The 13760-nt window shown below is 37.8% G+C and overlaps 1 protein-coding gene across 3 annotated transcripts in view; it reads right to left on the reverse strand.

Annotated features, from left to right (window-relative positions):
* BCAT1 (branched chain amino acid transaminase 1) overlaps positions 1–13760 on the reverse strand; it is a 90948-nt gene that overhangs the window by 5649 nt on the left and 71539 nt on the right. For all 3 annotated transcript variants that reach the window (XM_059682395.1, XM_059682394.1, XM_059682396.1), the window contains exons 8-10: positions 9545–9630; positions 6777–6917; positions 4859–4933 (exon numbers count right to left, since the gene is read on the reverse strand). In XM_059682395.1, coding sequence (XP_059538378.1) covers positions 4859–4933; positions 6777–6917; positions 9545–9630 — 302 coding nt within the window. The remainder of the gene's footprint in view (positions 1–4858; positions 4934–6776; positions 6918–9544; positions 9631–13760) is intronic.

Raw genomic sequence — 13760 nt, forward strand, 5'->3', positions numbered from 1 at the left:
TTAGATGCACATTTCTATGATACATCATCTGTGCATTGCACTGTGTCTTGAAGTCACTACTTCCCCCTTCCTGAAACCTCAGAAGCAGCACAGCCAGTTACTCAAACATGCTCCCCTCATAGTTAAGACCTGGGTTCCAGCTTCTAGCTAATTCCGACACCAATCTTGATGTGTATGCCATTTTGAAAAATTCTAAACCAGATTCTCTGAAAAACTTCTGAAGAATAATTTGGCATTATTCAAGACCTCCTCCCACCTCCTCTCAGAATGTGTTAATATACAAGAGCAACCCGTTTTTGCTCTTTGGTATGTGCTTGGTCTACTCCTCACCATTCATCCCTTTACTCATTTAATCGGGAAACATTCTTGAGTATGTACTATGGCCCAGAGTTTGTGCTGATGACTGGGATTACAAAAAGAGAATTAATCCCTACATTCAAACAAGCCCAGCTCATAATTTAAAGGCCATCATATAATAATCATGGGTAATAAGGAAGCTGGAGAAAGAAGCAGCATTGAAGTGGGTGAATGTATGTCTGTACTGAGGGAAGGGAACATTGTTCAAGAGAGATTTCAGAGCTTCCTCAAGAACATGTGTCTTAAGGACAACCAATACCTGACCACGTGGGCACACTGGAGAAGGTACAGAGGCAGGAGGAAGCAGCAGACAGCAGAGCATATTGGAAAACAGAGAAGACCCCAAATGGTCAGAGCAGGTGAATAGGGTGGTGAGTAACTGGAGTAGCCAAGAGAAATGGGAGGAAGGGGATCATGGGCAACATGGAGAATGCTCTCCAAGTTTAGGTTTGGTTAAGTGTGAACACAGAATTGATTTTCTTTGTTGTTTAAAAAGAGAAAAATAGAAAACAAGAAAAAGGAAACTGCCATTTGAAGTGTTCCCCTCCAAAGAGGTATTGGTAGTGTGATCTAAGACCCAGGAAACTATCGGAATGATTAGCCAGACGGGATGAATATTTAGCTTCAGAGATTCTTACTCATATACAAAAACACACAGTTTAAATGACAGTCAAATCTATAGTAAATAAGGAATTCCCACCCTTTCCCCCTGACCCCCAGTTACCTTGGAAAGAATCTGAAGGGCTTTTTTGGCTGTTGCTACTCACCTTCAATTTATCAGAGCCTTTCGTAGTTAATGTCCATGTTTCCATGTAATGTCAGAGTCAAATGTGAAACGTGACACAATTCTATGCTTTTCCCTCAATAGTTACTTAAATTACTCCTCTTGGAAAGAAACAGACAACCTAGTAGCTGGGCTGACAGCACCAATTTGCCATCTTGCAAGAGAATAATTGTGAAACTTTGGGTTTTGTGTCCGCAAACAAAATAATTGAAGAGGAAAGATGTGGTCTCAGATTCCGCATGATGGTCCTTTGTTACTTAACAGTTTGGAGCAGGGTTGGTGCTTTTGGTTTGTGACTGAATTCAAAATCATTTGTATTATCTCATGGGTTCTGTAACTGTCTCCTTTTGTTTCTTTGTTCAGTCTGAGCTCTGAATGTATCATTAGTTTTTAGTGTTACTACCATTATCCATTATACTAGTACATTACTACCTAGGGTAAAAAGCAGAATTATTAACTTCTTCTTAGTCAGAGGCACTAAAGTATATAGAGAAAATACAGGTAAAAATAAAATACGTTTCTTCTCTGTTCTCTCTGTCTTTATCTATTTTAAACCTTTTTACATTGTGTCACATGAAAATTGAGTATTAATTTTGTCCTTCTATACCAGTGTGCTTTGACTGCACTAATTATCTGTCCATTTTTAAAAATATATATATTTTTTATTGATTTTTTACAGAGAGGAAGAGAGAGTTATAGAGAGCTAGAAACATCGATGAGAGAGAAACACCGATCAGCAGTCTCCCACACACCTCCCACTGGTGATGTGCCCGGAAACAAGGTTCATGCCCTTGACTGAAATCGAACCTGGAACCCTTCAGCCCGCAGGCTGACACTCTATCCACTGAGCCAAACCGGTTAGGGCTATTTGTCCCTTTTTTTAACTACTATCACTAGCACTTGAACACCCTGTTTGTGCTTAATTCATATATTTGTTGAATGAATGAATGAATGAATGAATGAATAAAAATATCACTGTGTAACCTACATTCTTGGATTCCACAATTTTACTCTCAAAAATGCTCTTTCTGAGAATGTTTGCAATGGCTTCCCATCTTGTCCCAAAATTATGTCTTTGGGTTTCTCTTTTACTCATACGTTAGGGCTCCGATGCTTATTTTTCCACCATCTCAATGATGATGCACATCTCTGCTCTTCGCCTTCCTTAGCCAAAGCTTCATGATTATATTTGTTGAACACCTCCACTTAGGACTTCCTTCCAATTCAAATTTAATCTGATTTTTCCCTCAGCCTAACTGACTACTTTTCCTTTCCATCCTTTATAACCAAATCAAGTCAGTTCAAAATTTCTTCTGTCATATAATCTCCAAGAGGTAACCCTGATATCTCATTATGTATTAACTGCTATGAAATATAGCATTCTTTCTGTACAATTTGTTCAAGAAAGTTTTCCAAATTAGTTTTTGTTTCTTATTACTATAATGCACTTCCTCCCCTCTTAAAAATCTCTCAACTTCTGTTTTGGATAAAGGTTTTTATAATCTAGCAAATTATATATTTTAGTTGTGTTTGTAGTTTTTATTTGAGCAAATCTCTAATAGCATTACTCCCATCAGATTTACTCAGAGAACTCTAAAAAATATAGTGTGTCCTCCCAAAAATGTATACATATACTTTGAGTAAGTATAAAAGCAGTGTTTATTAAAATACATTTTATTTTCAAACTTGAGCTATCAACTGTTAAAGTGTGCATATATTTGGGGGGGGGGGACACCAAAATATAAACACCCATAAAGTTTCATTAAATTTCTTCAAATTACTTCTAATTGTTTCTATGTACAAATGTAGAAAACAACTCTGATAGATTTTATGTCTTCAATATTAAGATATTCCTTTATTTAATTTGCAGAAAATTCCTATAGAAAATGTTTGTTAAAGGGTGGAAGTTAAGATAGCTCATTGATTTTAAAAAACCACTATTATTCTTTCCTTTTGTAAATACTATAAGTTTACATAAAAAATGCCATTTTTATCGCTATCCGAGGACCTCAGTTGCTCTGCAGGATCTGCTGTCTTCCCAACCAACTGAATTTCTGCTTAGTTTTAAGACCCAGCACCACCTGATGTCACCCAAACTATCAAAGTTCATTTTATGTTTCAGTATCTCAGTTCCCCTTGGTTATTTTCACCGACTGGCAATCGTGGGTTCAGCAAAATCTTTGAATAACTTTTACAAATTATAGAACAGTCTTGTATTTCCTGGTATTTGATATGCCTACCTAGAAAGATGCTTAAGTACCTTGTGAGATGCTGGATTGTTGCTTTAAAAAAAAAAGGCGCGCCAAAACCGGTTTGGCTCAGTGGATAGAGCGTCGGCCTGCGGACTGAAAGGTCCCAGGTTCGATTCCGGTCAAGGGCATGTACCTGGGTTGCAGGCACATCCCCAGTAGGAGATGTGCAGGAGGCAGCTGATCGATGTTTCTCTCTCATCGATGTTTCTAACTCTCTATCTCTCTCCCTTCCTCTCTAAAAAATCAATAAAATATATTAAAAAAAAAAAAAGGTGCAACAAAGGCAGCATATTAAAAAAAAAAAAAAAAAAAAAAAAGGTGTGCACACTCTTTGACCCAACAATTCCAATTCCAGGAATTTATCCCAAGGAAATAATAAAAAATGTACTGTTTATAATAGTAAAAGAAGCGCTAACAAAATCAATGTATAATAGCTTTCTTTAAAACTTATGGTACATAGGCATAACAGAATTCAATTTAACTTCATATATAGATTTAAAGTTATTTTGATATGAAAAAGCAAATGACTTATTAAATGAAGAAAGGAGATAGAAATTATGTATAATTCCATTTTGTTAGAAAACAAATTTCTCTAAAAATATATAAATGCTTATAAAATATTAAAGGTTGAGATATCGAAAATTAACAGTGGTTATAACTTAATGCTGGAATCACAGGTGATATTAATTTTCTTCTGTGCTTTCTTCTACTTTCAAGATTTTTTTATAAAAGTATTATACATTTTAATGAGATTTATAGATTTATCAAAATTTATATATTTTTTAACTTTTTTATTTTTAAATATATATTTTATTGATTTTTTACAGAGAGGAAGGGAGAGAGATAGAGAGTTAGAAACATCGATGAGAGAGAAACATCGATCAGCTGCCTCCTGCACATCTCCTACTGGGGATGTGCCCACAACCCAGGTACATGCCCTTGACCGGAATCGAACCTGGGACCTTTCAGTCCGCAGGCCGACGCTCTATCCACTGAGCCAAACCGGTTTCGGCTGTTTTTTAACTTTTAAATTAATTTTTTTAGAGAGAGAGACAAATAGAGAGAGAAATATTGATTTTGCTGTTCCACCCACCCATGCCTCCATTGGTTGCCTCTTGCATGTGCCAAGACCAGGAATCAAACCCCCACCCCTGGACAACCTTGGTACAACCCTGGTGCATCAGGACAATGCTGCAACTAATTAAGCCACCCGGCCAGGGCTCTCTCTATATGTTTTCTAATGTTAAGTAATTTAGATTCCCTAACAATTATTTTCTTTCTTTTTTTAAAAAATATGTCTTTTCTTCCCCATTTCTGTATTGCTTATGCCCACACATACTATCAGGAACAGCTCCCTTAAATTTAATTTATGGACCCCAAATGGCAGTATTTACTCTCTTCTTGCCATTGAAATATGATTTGGTTCTAAGTGTTGATTAAAATAATATGACAAAGAACCCTTTACCTGAATATCAGTCAATTTGTCCAATATCCGGGTTGCAAGCTTAGTCCCGTTCTCCACAGATGGAATGTGTAGGGTCTATAAAGAAAACCAGACATGAGATAATGAGGATATTCATGTATACTGTGCCACAAGTATGACACTCAGTGATGCCACTGTATGAAGGCACCTCCTGGAAATAAGAAATAGCTCTATTATAATCTGATTATTTTAGCTCCAAAGCCTATTTTCTAAATTTGAATAAAAAGTAACTAGCCAATGATAGGTTGTCTATTGCCTACCAACTGATTTTAGGGCACAACTTGTTTATATGCCAGTCTTCCAGATAACTTGAGAAACTAATGAGAAGCTATGGGTGACTAAACTTCAGAGAACCCTACCTCTTCTAGCATTCCTCAAATCAACAAAGATAAAGGGTTGGCTTTCATATTTAACCTTCTCAGCAAGAAATAAGAACTCAAAGATACTTTGCATTATAGTAAATCATTTAGGGACATAAATTAAAGTAAGTCTATGCCTTCGCAAAAGGGGCTTCTAATCCTCTATCTGTTATAAGCCAAACTTCCAGGGACCACAGCCTCCATAATGTTGGATCGCATGGTTAAATTCAGGGCTGAAAAAGATTTAAAGACCCTAATTTATATTTCAGTCATGTCCATTCATGCCTCTCTGGCTTGCAGGCCTTTGATAGTCTGATTTTAGCATATAGTCCATGTTCTCACCTTTCTTATTATGCCCTTTAGGATAATAGGATAATTAGAAGTACCTTTTGGCTCTGAATGCCCTCTAACACAAGACCATTAAAAACATATTAAATTTTATAAACTTCTTATATCTATAGGTGAAATAATAATTGGACTTAAAGATATCTGATCTAATGACAACCACAGTTCATTAAAAAAGTAACCGATGTCTAGATACTACCATAATAAAATATGAAACAGTAGCTTTAAAATCAGTACAAGCAATGAATGATAATAAAATCATTCTTCTCTCTTGAAAGTCTGTAGATGGAATTAGGTCAGGAACCATTCCCTAAAAGCAAGTTTAAAATTCTCAAGCAATGAAGCAGCCACCATTAAAATCAGCGGAGAAAAAACAAGAGAAAAAAAATCTGCCAGCTGAGAAAAAAATATTATGGCGTTAATATTAAATTTCAATAAAATTTATATTTAATATGTGATTTAAGCCATCTCACATTTTAAGAATAATACGCAAATGACTTTAACTTACAAAGTTAGGTGTCGATGTTAATCATAAGTATTGGATCTTTGTTATAAAGGGGAAAGCAAAAAAACTGACCCAAAAATGGAATTACAGCACATATAAAATCAGACTGGTTTACTGGGAGGAGAAAATTTCTTCCAACTAAATGCTTGAATTGTTTTCTGGAAGATTTTAGTAAATGTACCAGGTTTGCCAAATAAAAAAAAATTGTTGTAAGTGGTCTAAATAAAAACAACATCAATAATATTAAGAGTAATAAATGCAGGAATTGATCATTCAAATGCATTTCCCATAACTACTAGCCATTCCTACTCCAGGAATTTGGAACTACTTTTGGCAACCAGAAATCAAAATCTAACTACCTGTAGAACCTTCCGTACAAAGCCAGTAGAAAGTAATGAGTGGAAATCTAGTGACACATCTCAAAACTCGAAATTGACAAAAGGCAGATATCCTTGTCCAAGGACAAAACTGACCTCCCACCTTGTTGAAGCTTACACAAACTCACTGAAAAGGTAAGAGTAAGTAATTTGCTAGTACAGGTTCATGAGGACAATCCACCCCAGTTAGTGGAATGCCAAGCTCCAAAAAAAAAAAAAAAAAAATCCTTTGCATTCTGGGTCCAACTAGTAATTTGTTCAGACTTTAAAAATTAAATTATAGGCAGATGCTTAGAAATAGCGGGCTGTCTTACCTCACCCTTGTACAGGATATCAGAAACTGGGCAAACAATGCAGGCGGTGCCAGAGCCAAACATCTCCTTCACTCGGTTCTGCTCCAAGGCTGTTGTCAAGTCACCCATGGTGAGGTACCTCTCCGACACCTTAAATTCACCCTGTTCACAATATCAAAAATAAAGTGATACATATTTTTAAGGAAAAGGCATGGGGGGTGGGAATGCCCTGCAGTACTACCTTTCTATTTTACATTCTTAGAGGGGAAAGCTGTAGAAAGCAACACCATCTGACTGGTGAAACACAGTGAGGTGTTAAGCACCTACTCCAAGGTCACAGGCTCTCTAAATGAGAGGATCAAGATACAAAATATAAGATTATCAGCATAAAATGCACGGTATATTTTTAAGACATGTGTGCTTTATTTTTGGCCTTTTATTTGTTGTCATGGCTAGAACCAAACAGGTTGATGTACACTGGTGCTACTTAACGTGTACTCTAAGCTGACAGGGTCTTAAGTGCTATTTACTATAAAAGAGAATACATTATCATAACATTAATAATTATAGCTACCATTTATTGACCATCCATTGCATGCCAACTTCTCTGATTTTTAAGGTGGGTATTATCATCCCCGTTGTATAGATGAAGACATAAAGGTTCAAGGAAGTTGAGTGACTCCCCCTAAGGCCGCACAGATAGTAAATGGCAGGAAGTGGACCTGAATTCAGGTTTAATCCAACTCCCTCCAAATTTGGTCCTTTTTCTATTGTGTCTTTTATGGATTAAAAACATAGACTGAGTTTAAACATCTGGAAGATTTCATTACTTTAAAACAGTGAAAGTATATTTGGACTTTATTTGAGAAATTGCATTGTATATTTTTTCTTCCTAAATTAAACTCACTGATTCAGTTGACTTTACTGCAGTAATCCTCTCCCTTACTCTTAGAATCATATTAGATTTTCATCACAGAATTATATCGATATAACCTCATCAACTTCTGCTGAACTATTGGAACATTTTATTTGCTCCAGAATAGGAAATAAAAACAAAAAACAAAATTCTGATTTTTTAAAGCTATCTGGTTAAACTATCTATTTAATACACATTCTTTTATGTTAGTGGTTAAAGCTCAAAGTTTGTCAACAGGCTATTTGAATTAAGGACAACAAAAAATGGACAGATTTTTTAAAATAAAATGAGAGTATTTTTTAAAACCTGCAAATCTACAATAGATAAAAATGGAAATCACAGCTCTTGGCAAGATTCAAAACATTAGAAGAATGCATCATGCTGTAAGCATATATTTGGAAGGGTAGGAGAATATGCCTGTGATAGAAATATGGCTTTTTGCAAGTTTCAATTTATCTCAGTCTGTAATTGCAATTATGTTGTTCAAAGGTAAATAAATTCCAGAAAATCAGCCAAGTTAACTGAAAAAAAGCTGAGCTCTGTGTTCTGGAAAAGGAAAAAAAAAAATCTTGTAAATAAACAGAATTGTTTTTACTCTGCTCACCCTTACTTATCTTTGGACAATTTCCTCTGTCTGGCAAGTAATGGTAACCCCCCACGTGGCTCTTGGCATTTATGTCTCACTGTTTTAGAATAGCTTCTAAAATAAATTACAGCTAAGGAGTCAAGAAAAAACTTACTCCATAATAACCTATTTTCATGCTAGCAAATCATTAGTGTGGGAAAGCATTTCCACTTGCAACTTGTCATCAACCCTTCTGTACGTGGTTGAATTTTTTCTCTAATAAAACAAAAATTACTGAGCTTTGAAAATACATCTTTGCAACTGCAAACATATTTAGGACAGGGCAAGCTGTTTGAAATTATACAAACAGTTTGTAAATGCCATGCCCAATGTGCCAGCCAGCATGTGGCAGCTGTGCTATAAATAATTCTACAAAACCCCAAAGTAGACAAGGCCCATTTCCTCTATTTCCAAAGTCTTTTTCCAGAGGAAATGTACTGGTGTTCTCCTAGATAATGTGTGTTTCTAAACATTTGCCTTATTAGTACTGTTTGACCACAGAATGCTCACAGCCTTTTCATGTCCCTTGGACATCAGTTTAACACATGGGTCAAAAGTTCCATCCAAGAACCTTTGCCAGATAACCAACTCATTCAACATTCATCTTAAGTATGTCATTTCCAATACTAAATAGTTTAACATGCTTGCCTGTGTCACGTGAATCAGAAAGTCTACCGAAAATAATTTTACACTTGCTTGAGTGTTTTGATTTTAAAGTAAGCATGTATGAGAATTTGGAAGGACAGGGAGCATGAAGGAGGGGAGGGAAAGGCAGCCAAACTAATAATGTTATGTTGGTAAATGCTTATGCCAGTAAAATTTTTTAATTTCTATGATAAGCATGGCCATGCTGGAATAAACAGAGGAAGAGGAGAACTACAAATCATTGCCATGTGGAAACAATAGACTTAGACGTGAAAAGTTAAGGACTGGCTAAATGGAAGCACACAATTATAAACCAGGTGAGTTGGTGGGAGACACCTGATATAGAGCTTGAGATTAGTACTAGGATACTTCTTCACCAGGACAACTTGACAAACTGGTTTCCCTCTGCCCTCCCTATAAACAATGCTTATTTGATAGTCTTGCCAAGACAGTTCTCTTAGAAGAGTTCTTTTCACTCAAGTTAAGATTAAAGATTAGATAACATTGGTTGCAACTTCAGGATATTATTTCAACACGAAGCTGGGCTTATTTTGATTACTTTTTGTTTCATGCTGAGAAAAGTTGCTCATGTCAAAAACCCACCCACTTGCGTGCCAGGTCCAGAATGCTCTGCCTTGTCACTCCCGGAAGAATGATGCCATCTAGTGGAGGAGTTGCCAGTTCTTCTTCTGTCAATTAGAAATTGGAATATTTTCAGACTTGAACTATATTAGCCATGCCTTATACCAGCGGTTCTCAACCTGTGGGTGGCAACCCCTTTGGGGGTCGAATGACCCTTTCACAGGGGTCGCCTAAGACCATCGGAAAACACGTATATAATTACATATTGTTTTTGTGATTAATCACTATGTTTTAATTATGTTCAATTTGTCACAATGAAAATGCATCCTGCATGCCAGATGTTTACATTACGATTCATAACAGTAGCAAATTACAGTTATGAAGTAGCAACGAAAATAATTTTATGATTGGGGGTCACCACAACATGAGGAACTGTATTAAAGGGTTGCGGCATTAGGAAGGTTGAGAACCACTGCCTTATACCAATAGCCATTAAGATGACAACAACAACAACAACAAAACAAACAAAAGAAAACACCTGTGCCTTGCAACTTGGCTAGTAATAAACATGAAGATGTTACTGTTCTGCAGTGTCAAATTTCTCAACTCAATTCACACTTCACGAAGATCTTTATTCGAAGAAAAAGATGAAGAAGGAGGAGGAGGAGAAGGGAAAAGAAAGAGAAAGAGAGAGAGAGAGAGAGAGAGAGAGAGAGAGAGAGAGAGAGAGAGAGAGAGAGATACTACTCATCCATTTATCTTCAATGTACCCTTAACCAGTAAAAAATGAGATGGTTTTCCACTAACAAACAACAAGAGTTATAGACTACTCTTAGGAGGAACATTGTGAAGTCAAAATTTAGTGGGTTAAAGCTGGTTAGTAATTAGAATAATGTAGATAGGACCATACTTGGGAACACTGGTCATTAGCAAACCTTTTAAGAATACTGTGGCCCTAACCAGTTTGGCTCAGTGGATAGAGCATTGGCCTGTGGACTGAAGTGTCCCAGGTTCGATTCCCATGAAGGGCATGTACCTTGGTTGTGGGCACATCCCCAGTAGGGGGTGTGCAGGAGGCAGCTGATCAATGTTTCTCTCTCATCGATGTTTCTAACTATCCCTCTTCCTTCCTCTCTGAATAAAATCAATAAAATATATATTTTTTAAAATTAGAAGAAGAAAAAAGAATACTGTGGAGGAGCCCACCCCCAAGAAGAGTGGGTGCCTATTCAGGCCAGCCACTGCTCCCATACTACCCCTTGATAAAGCTCTCTAGAGTGATTTTCAAACTATAAAGTGAGTATACACATCATATATAGAATTGTTGACTTCACCCTCTGAGTTTCAAATGTAATAGGCAGGGTCAGGATGGGCGCAAGCACATATTGGCTAACAAAAAAAGAAAGAAGAAAAAGAGAGATCCAAAAAAAAAAAAAATTCTTTAGGTGACTCAGAGAGAGCCAAGGCTAAGACACTGGTCTACTTCAGCACAATCCCAGGCACTCCAAACCACCGTTCGGTCTGGCATGACTATCCATCTGCAAGAGCCAGTGTGGCCCATGATCCACAAACACCCCTTACATAAGGGAATCTCTGGTACTCAACATCCCCTTCTCCTCCCCACCTCTGGCACCAAGGAATCTGCATCTTGTGAGAAAGTCAATCCTTAAATCATTGCTTTATAAAGATGTTGAACCTCGTAACAGACCATGTGTTGCCCAGCATGTGTTTTTAGGGGAATTCACAAGGTATGCTTGTAAGAATCACTAGGTAACAAAGGCTGTGCAGAAATCACACCAGTGACTCTGAGCTCCCCAAGTCATGTTCTGCAGCTAAAAGGAACTTTGGAAATCACCGAGTGCAATCCTTACTTTACAGAAGAAACTGAGGCCCTACAAACATAAGTGACTTGCAAGGTTGGTGACAGTGGGGGACAGTCAGGACCAGAGCTTCAGGGTCCCAACATTGGGGTCTTTCCCTTTATGATGGGATACTGGGGTCTGGGCTCACCTGTCACACTGTGGTTACATCACACATCCCCAACAAACAAGCTGAATAAGTTTTGGAAGACCAAAACTCTATATTCATTCCTGTGTCCCCAAAACTCAGCATTCTGCCTGACTCAGAATGGATGTAATAAGTGTTTTTGAATAAAAAAAAAATGAATAATCTCTTTGCTAGGATATAGCAGTATGATTTTTTTTTTTTAATGTGTCTAAAAATCATCTGAAAGATGCTTTCGGGAAAGAGGAAAACTTGGTTTTGGCAACGTCCTTGGGGCTACTTGGAAATGTTGTTCTCAAAATAAACCTGTGTTTTGCAAGAGCTAGCTAGCTAGACACACAAATGTATGGATCTACATGTGTGTGTATATATACGCACACACTCCACACATAGAGACAAACATACTTCCAGTGGCCCCAAACTGGACCTTTTCCTAGAGCTTGCCGAGCTCTAAGACTCCATCAAGTTAAATGAAAACAGCGGCCCCGCCTGTGCAAATGCAGTTTTATGAAATATATTTAACACCCAAACTGTAACCACTAGCCTGAGGTCAAGGAACAGAACATCTGTTTCCCTGGTTGCCAGACAGAGATGATGACATGACAACATTTGGGTGAGAAATATTCATTTTCCTCTGCAACCACAAACATGCTTAGGGGAGCCAGAACTGGCTCCAGATGGCCCAACATGAGGAAAACAGAGCCTACAAATGCAGCTTGTTTTTGACAGAGAAATCATTTTTAGAAGCTGAAGAATTTAGAAGCAACAACAGCAGGATTCATCTGTGACATCCCAAAGTCAAGCACTAATGGCAACCAGGAATGTGGGTTTGCGTAAGAGCCCTAAACATCATCAGCACAATTATTCATTTACTCAACAAATATACAGATGGGCCTGGCCTAACAATGCTTTGACATGATTTTTTTACTTTTTTTTTTTTATTTGATTTTTTTACTTTTAAGATAGTGTGAAAGTGATACTTATTCAGGAAAAACCACTTTGAATTTTGACCTTCTCCCAGGCGACAGATGTTCAGTCCGATGCTCTCATGGATGCTGGGCAGTGGCAGCGAATCGCAGCTCCCAGTCAGCCTCGTGATCTCGAGGGTAAACAACTGATACTCTGTGTACTGTGTGACCAGCGTTTTGGGATATTGTGTTCTAAGCACAATAAGGTAGGCGAGGCTAAGCCAAGATGGTTGGTAGGTTAGGTGTATTAAATACATTTTCGATTTATGACATTTTCAATTTAACGATGGGTTCATCAGGCTGCAACTCCATCATAACAAGCATCTGTGTATTGAGTGCCCACCATATTCAGTTGGCTTATCTCTATACTCAGGATAAAGCAGTGAACAGAACTGACATAACTCCCTGCTTACTTTCTAATAGGCAGAGGCAAACAATTGTTATGTTAAATAGTGTATTAGACCACGAAAGGAAAAAAGGGGGGGCAAGGTGATAAATGCTGTGAAGTGGAGAGAGGAGTTTGCAAATATTTTTAAATGTATTTTTATTGATTTCAGAGAAAGAGGGAGAGGGGGAGAAAGAAAGAGAACCATCAATGATGAAAGAGAATCATTGATCGGCTGCCTCCTGCATGCCCCCTCCTGGGGATCGAGCCTGCAACTCAGGCATGTGCCCTGACCTAGAATCAAACGGTGACCTTCTAGTTCATAGATTGATGCTCAACCACTGAACCACACCAGCTGGGTGAGTTTTCAATTTTTAGTAAGGTGCTCAGGAAAGCCTTACTGAGAATGGGATATGTGGGCAAAGACTGGAAGGCGGGATCGGAGCACACCAACAGACGTGGGAGGGAGGAGGGCTCCAAGCAAAGTTGGTGTAAATGCCTGATGTCCAAGAAGTCTCTCAGAGCCTGAGAAGACTGAGCAGCATCAACACTCACTGCCAGGATCATTCTCCCAAACTATCTGTGAACTCAACCACAGGAATGGGTCCAATTCTCAGGGTGGCTCCCGTGTCCAGTAGAAGATAAAAATTGTTCCAACAATCGTATTAGTCTCTGCAAGTGTATGTGTTAAATTACTCATCCACTGAGTAAAAAGGAGAATCGAGGCTGTGCGATCTTATTACTGGAATCAAAATCTACACGAGTTACGGGACAATTGCCACATACAGTCGTCATGCAAGGGATGGTGCTGTGAACAGATTATCTACTTTAGTGACCTTTCAAAAGCAGCAGAGAAAGTGGGTGTGCATGACAGATGGCA

The sequence above is a fragment of the Myotis daubentonii genome, chromosome 2, assembly GCF_963259705.1.
Source record: "Myotis daubentonii chromosome 2, mMyoDau2.1, whole genome shotgun sequence".
Classification (NCBI taxonomy): Eukaryota; Metazoa; Chordata; class Mammalia; order Chiroptera; family Vespertilionidae; genus Myotis; species Myotis daubentonii.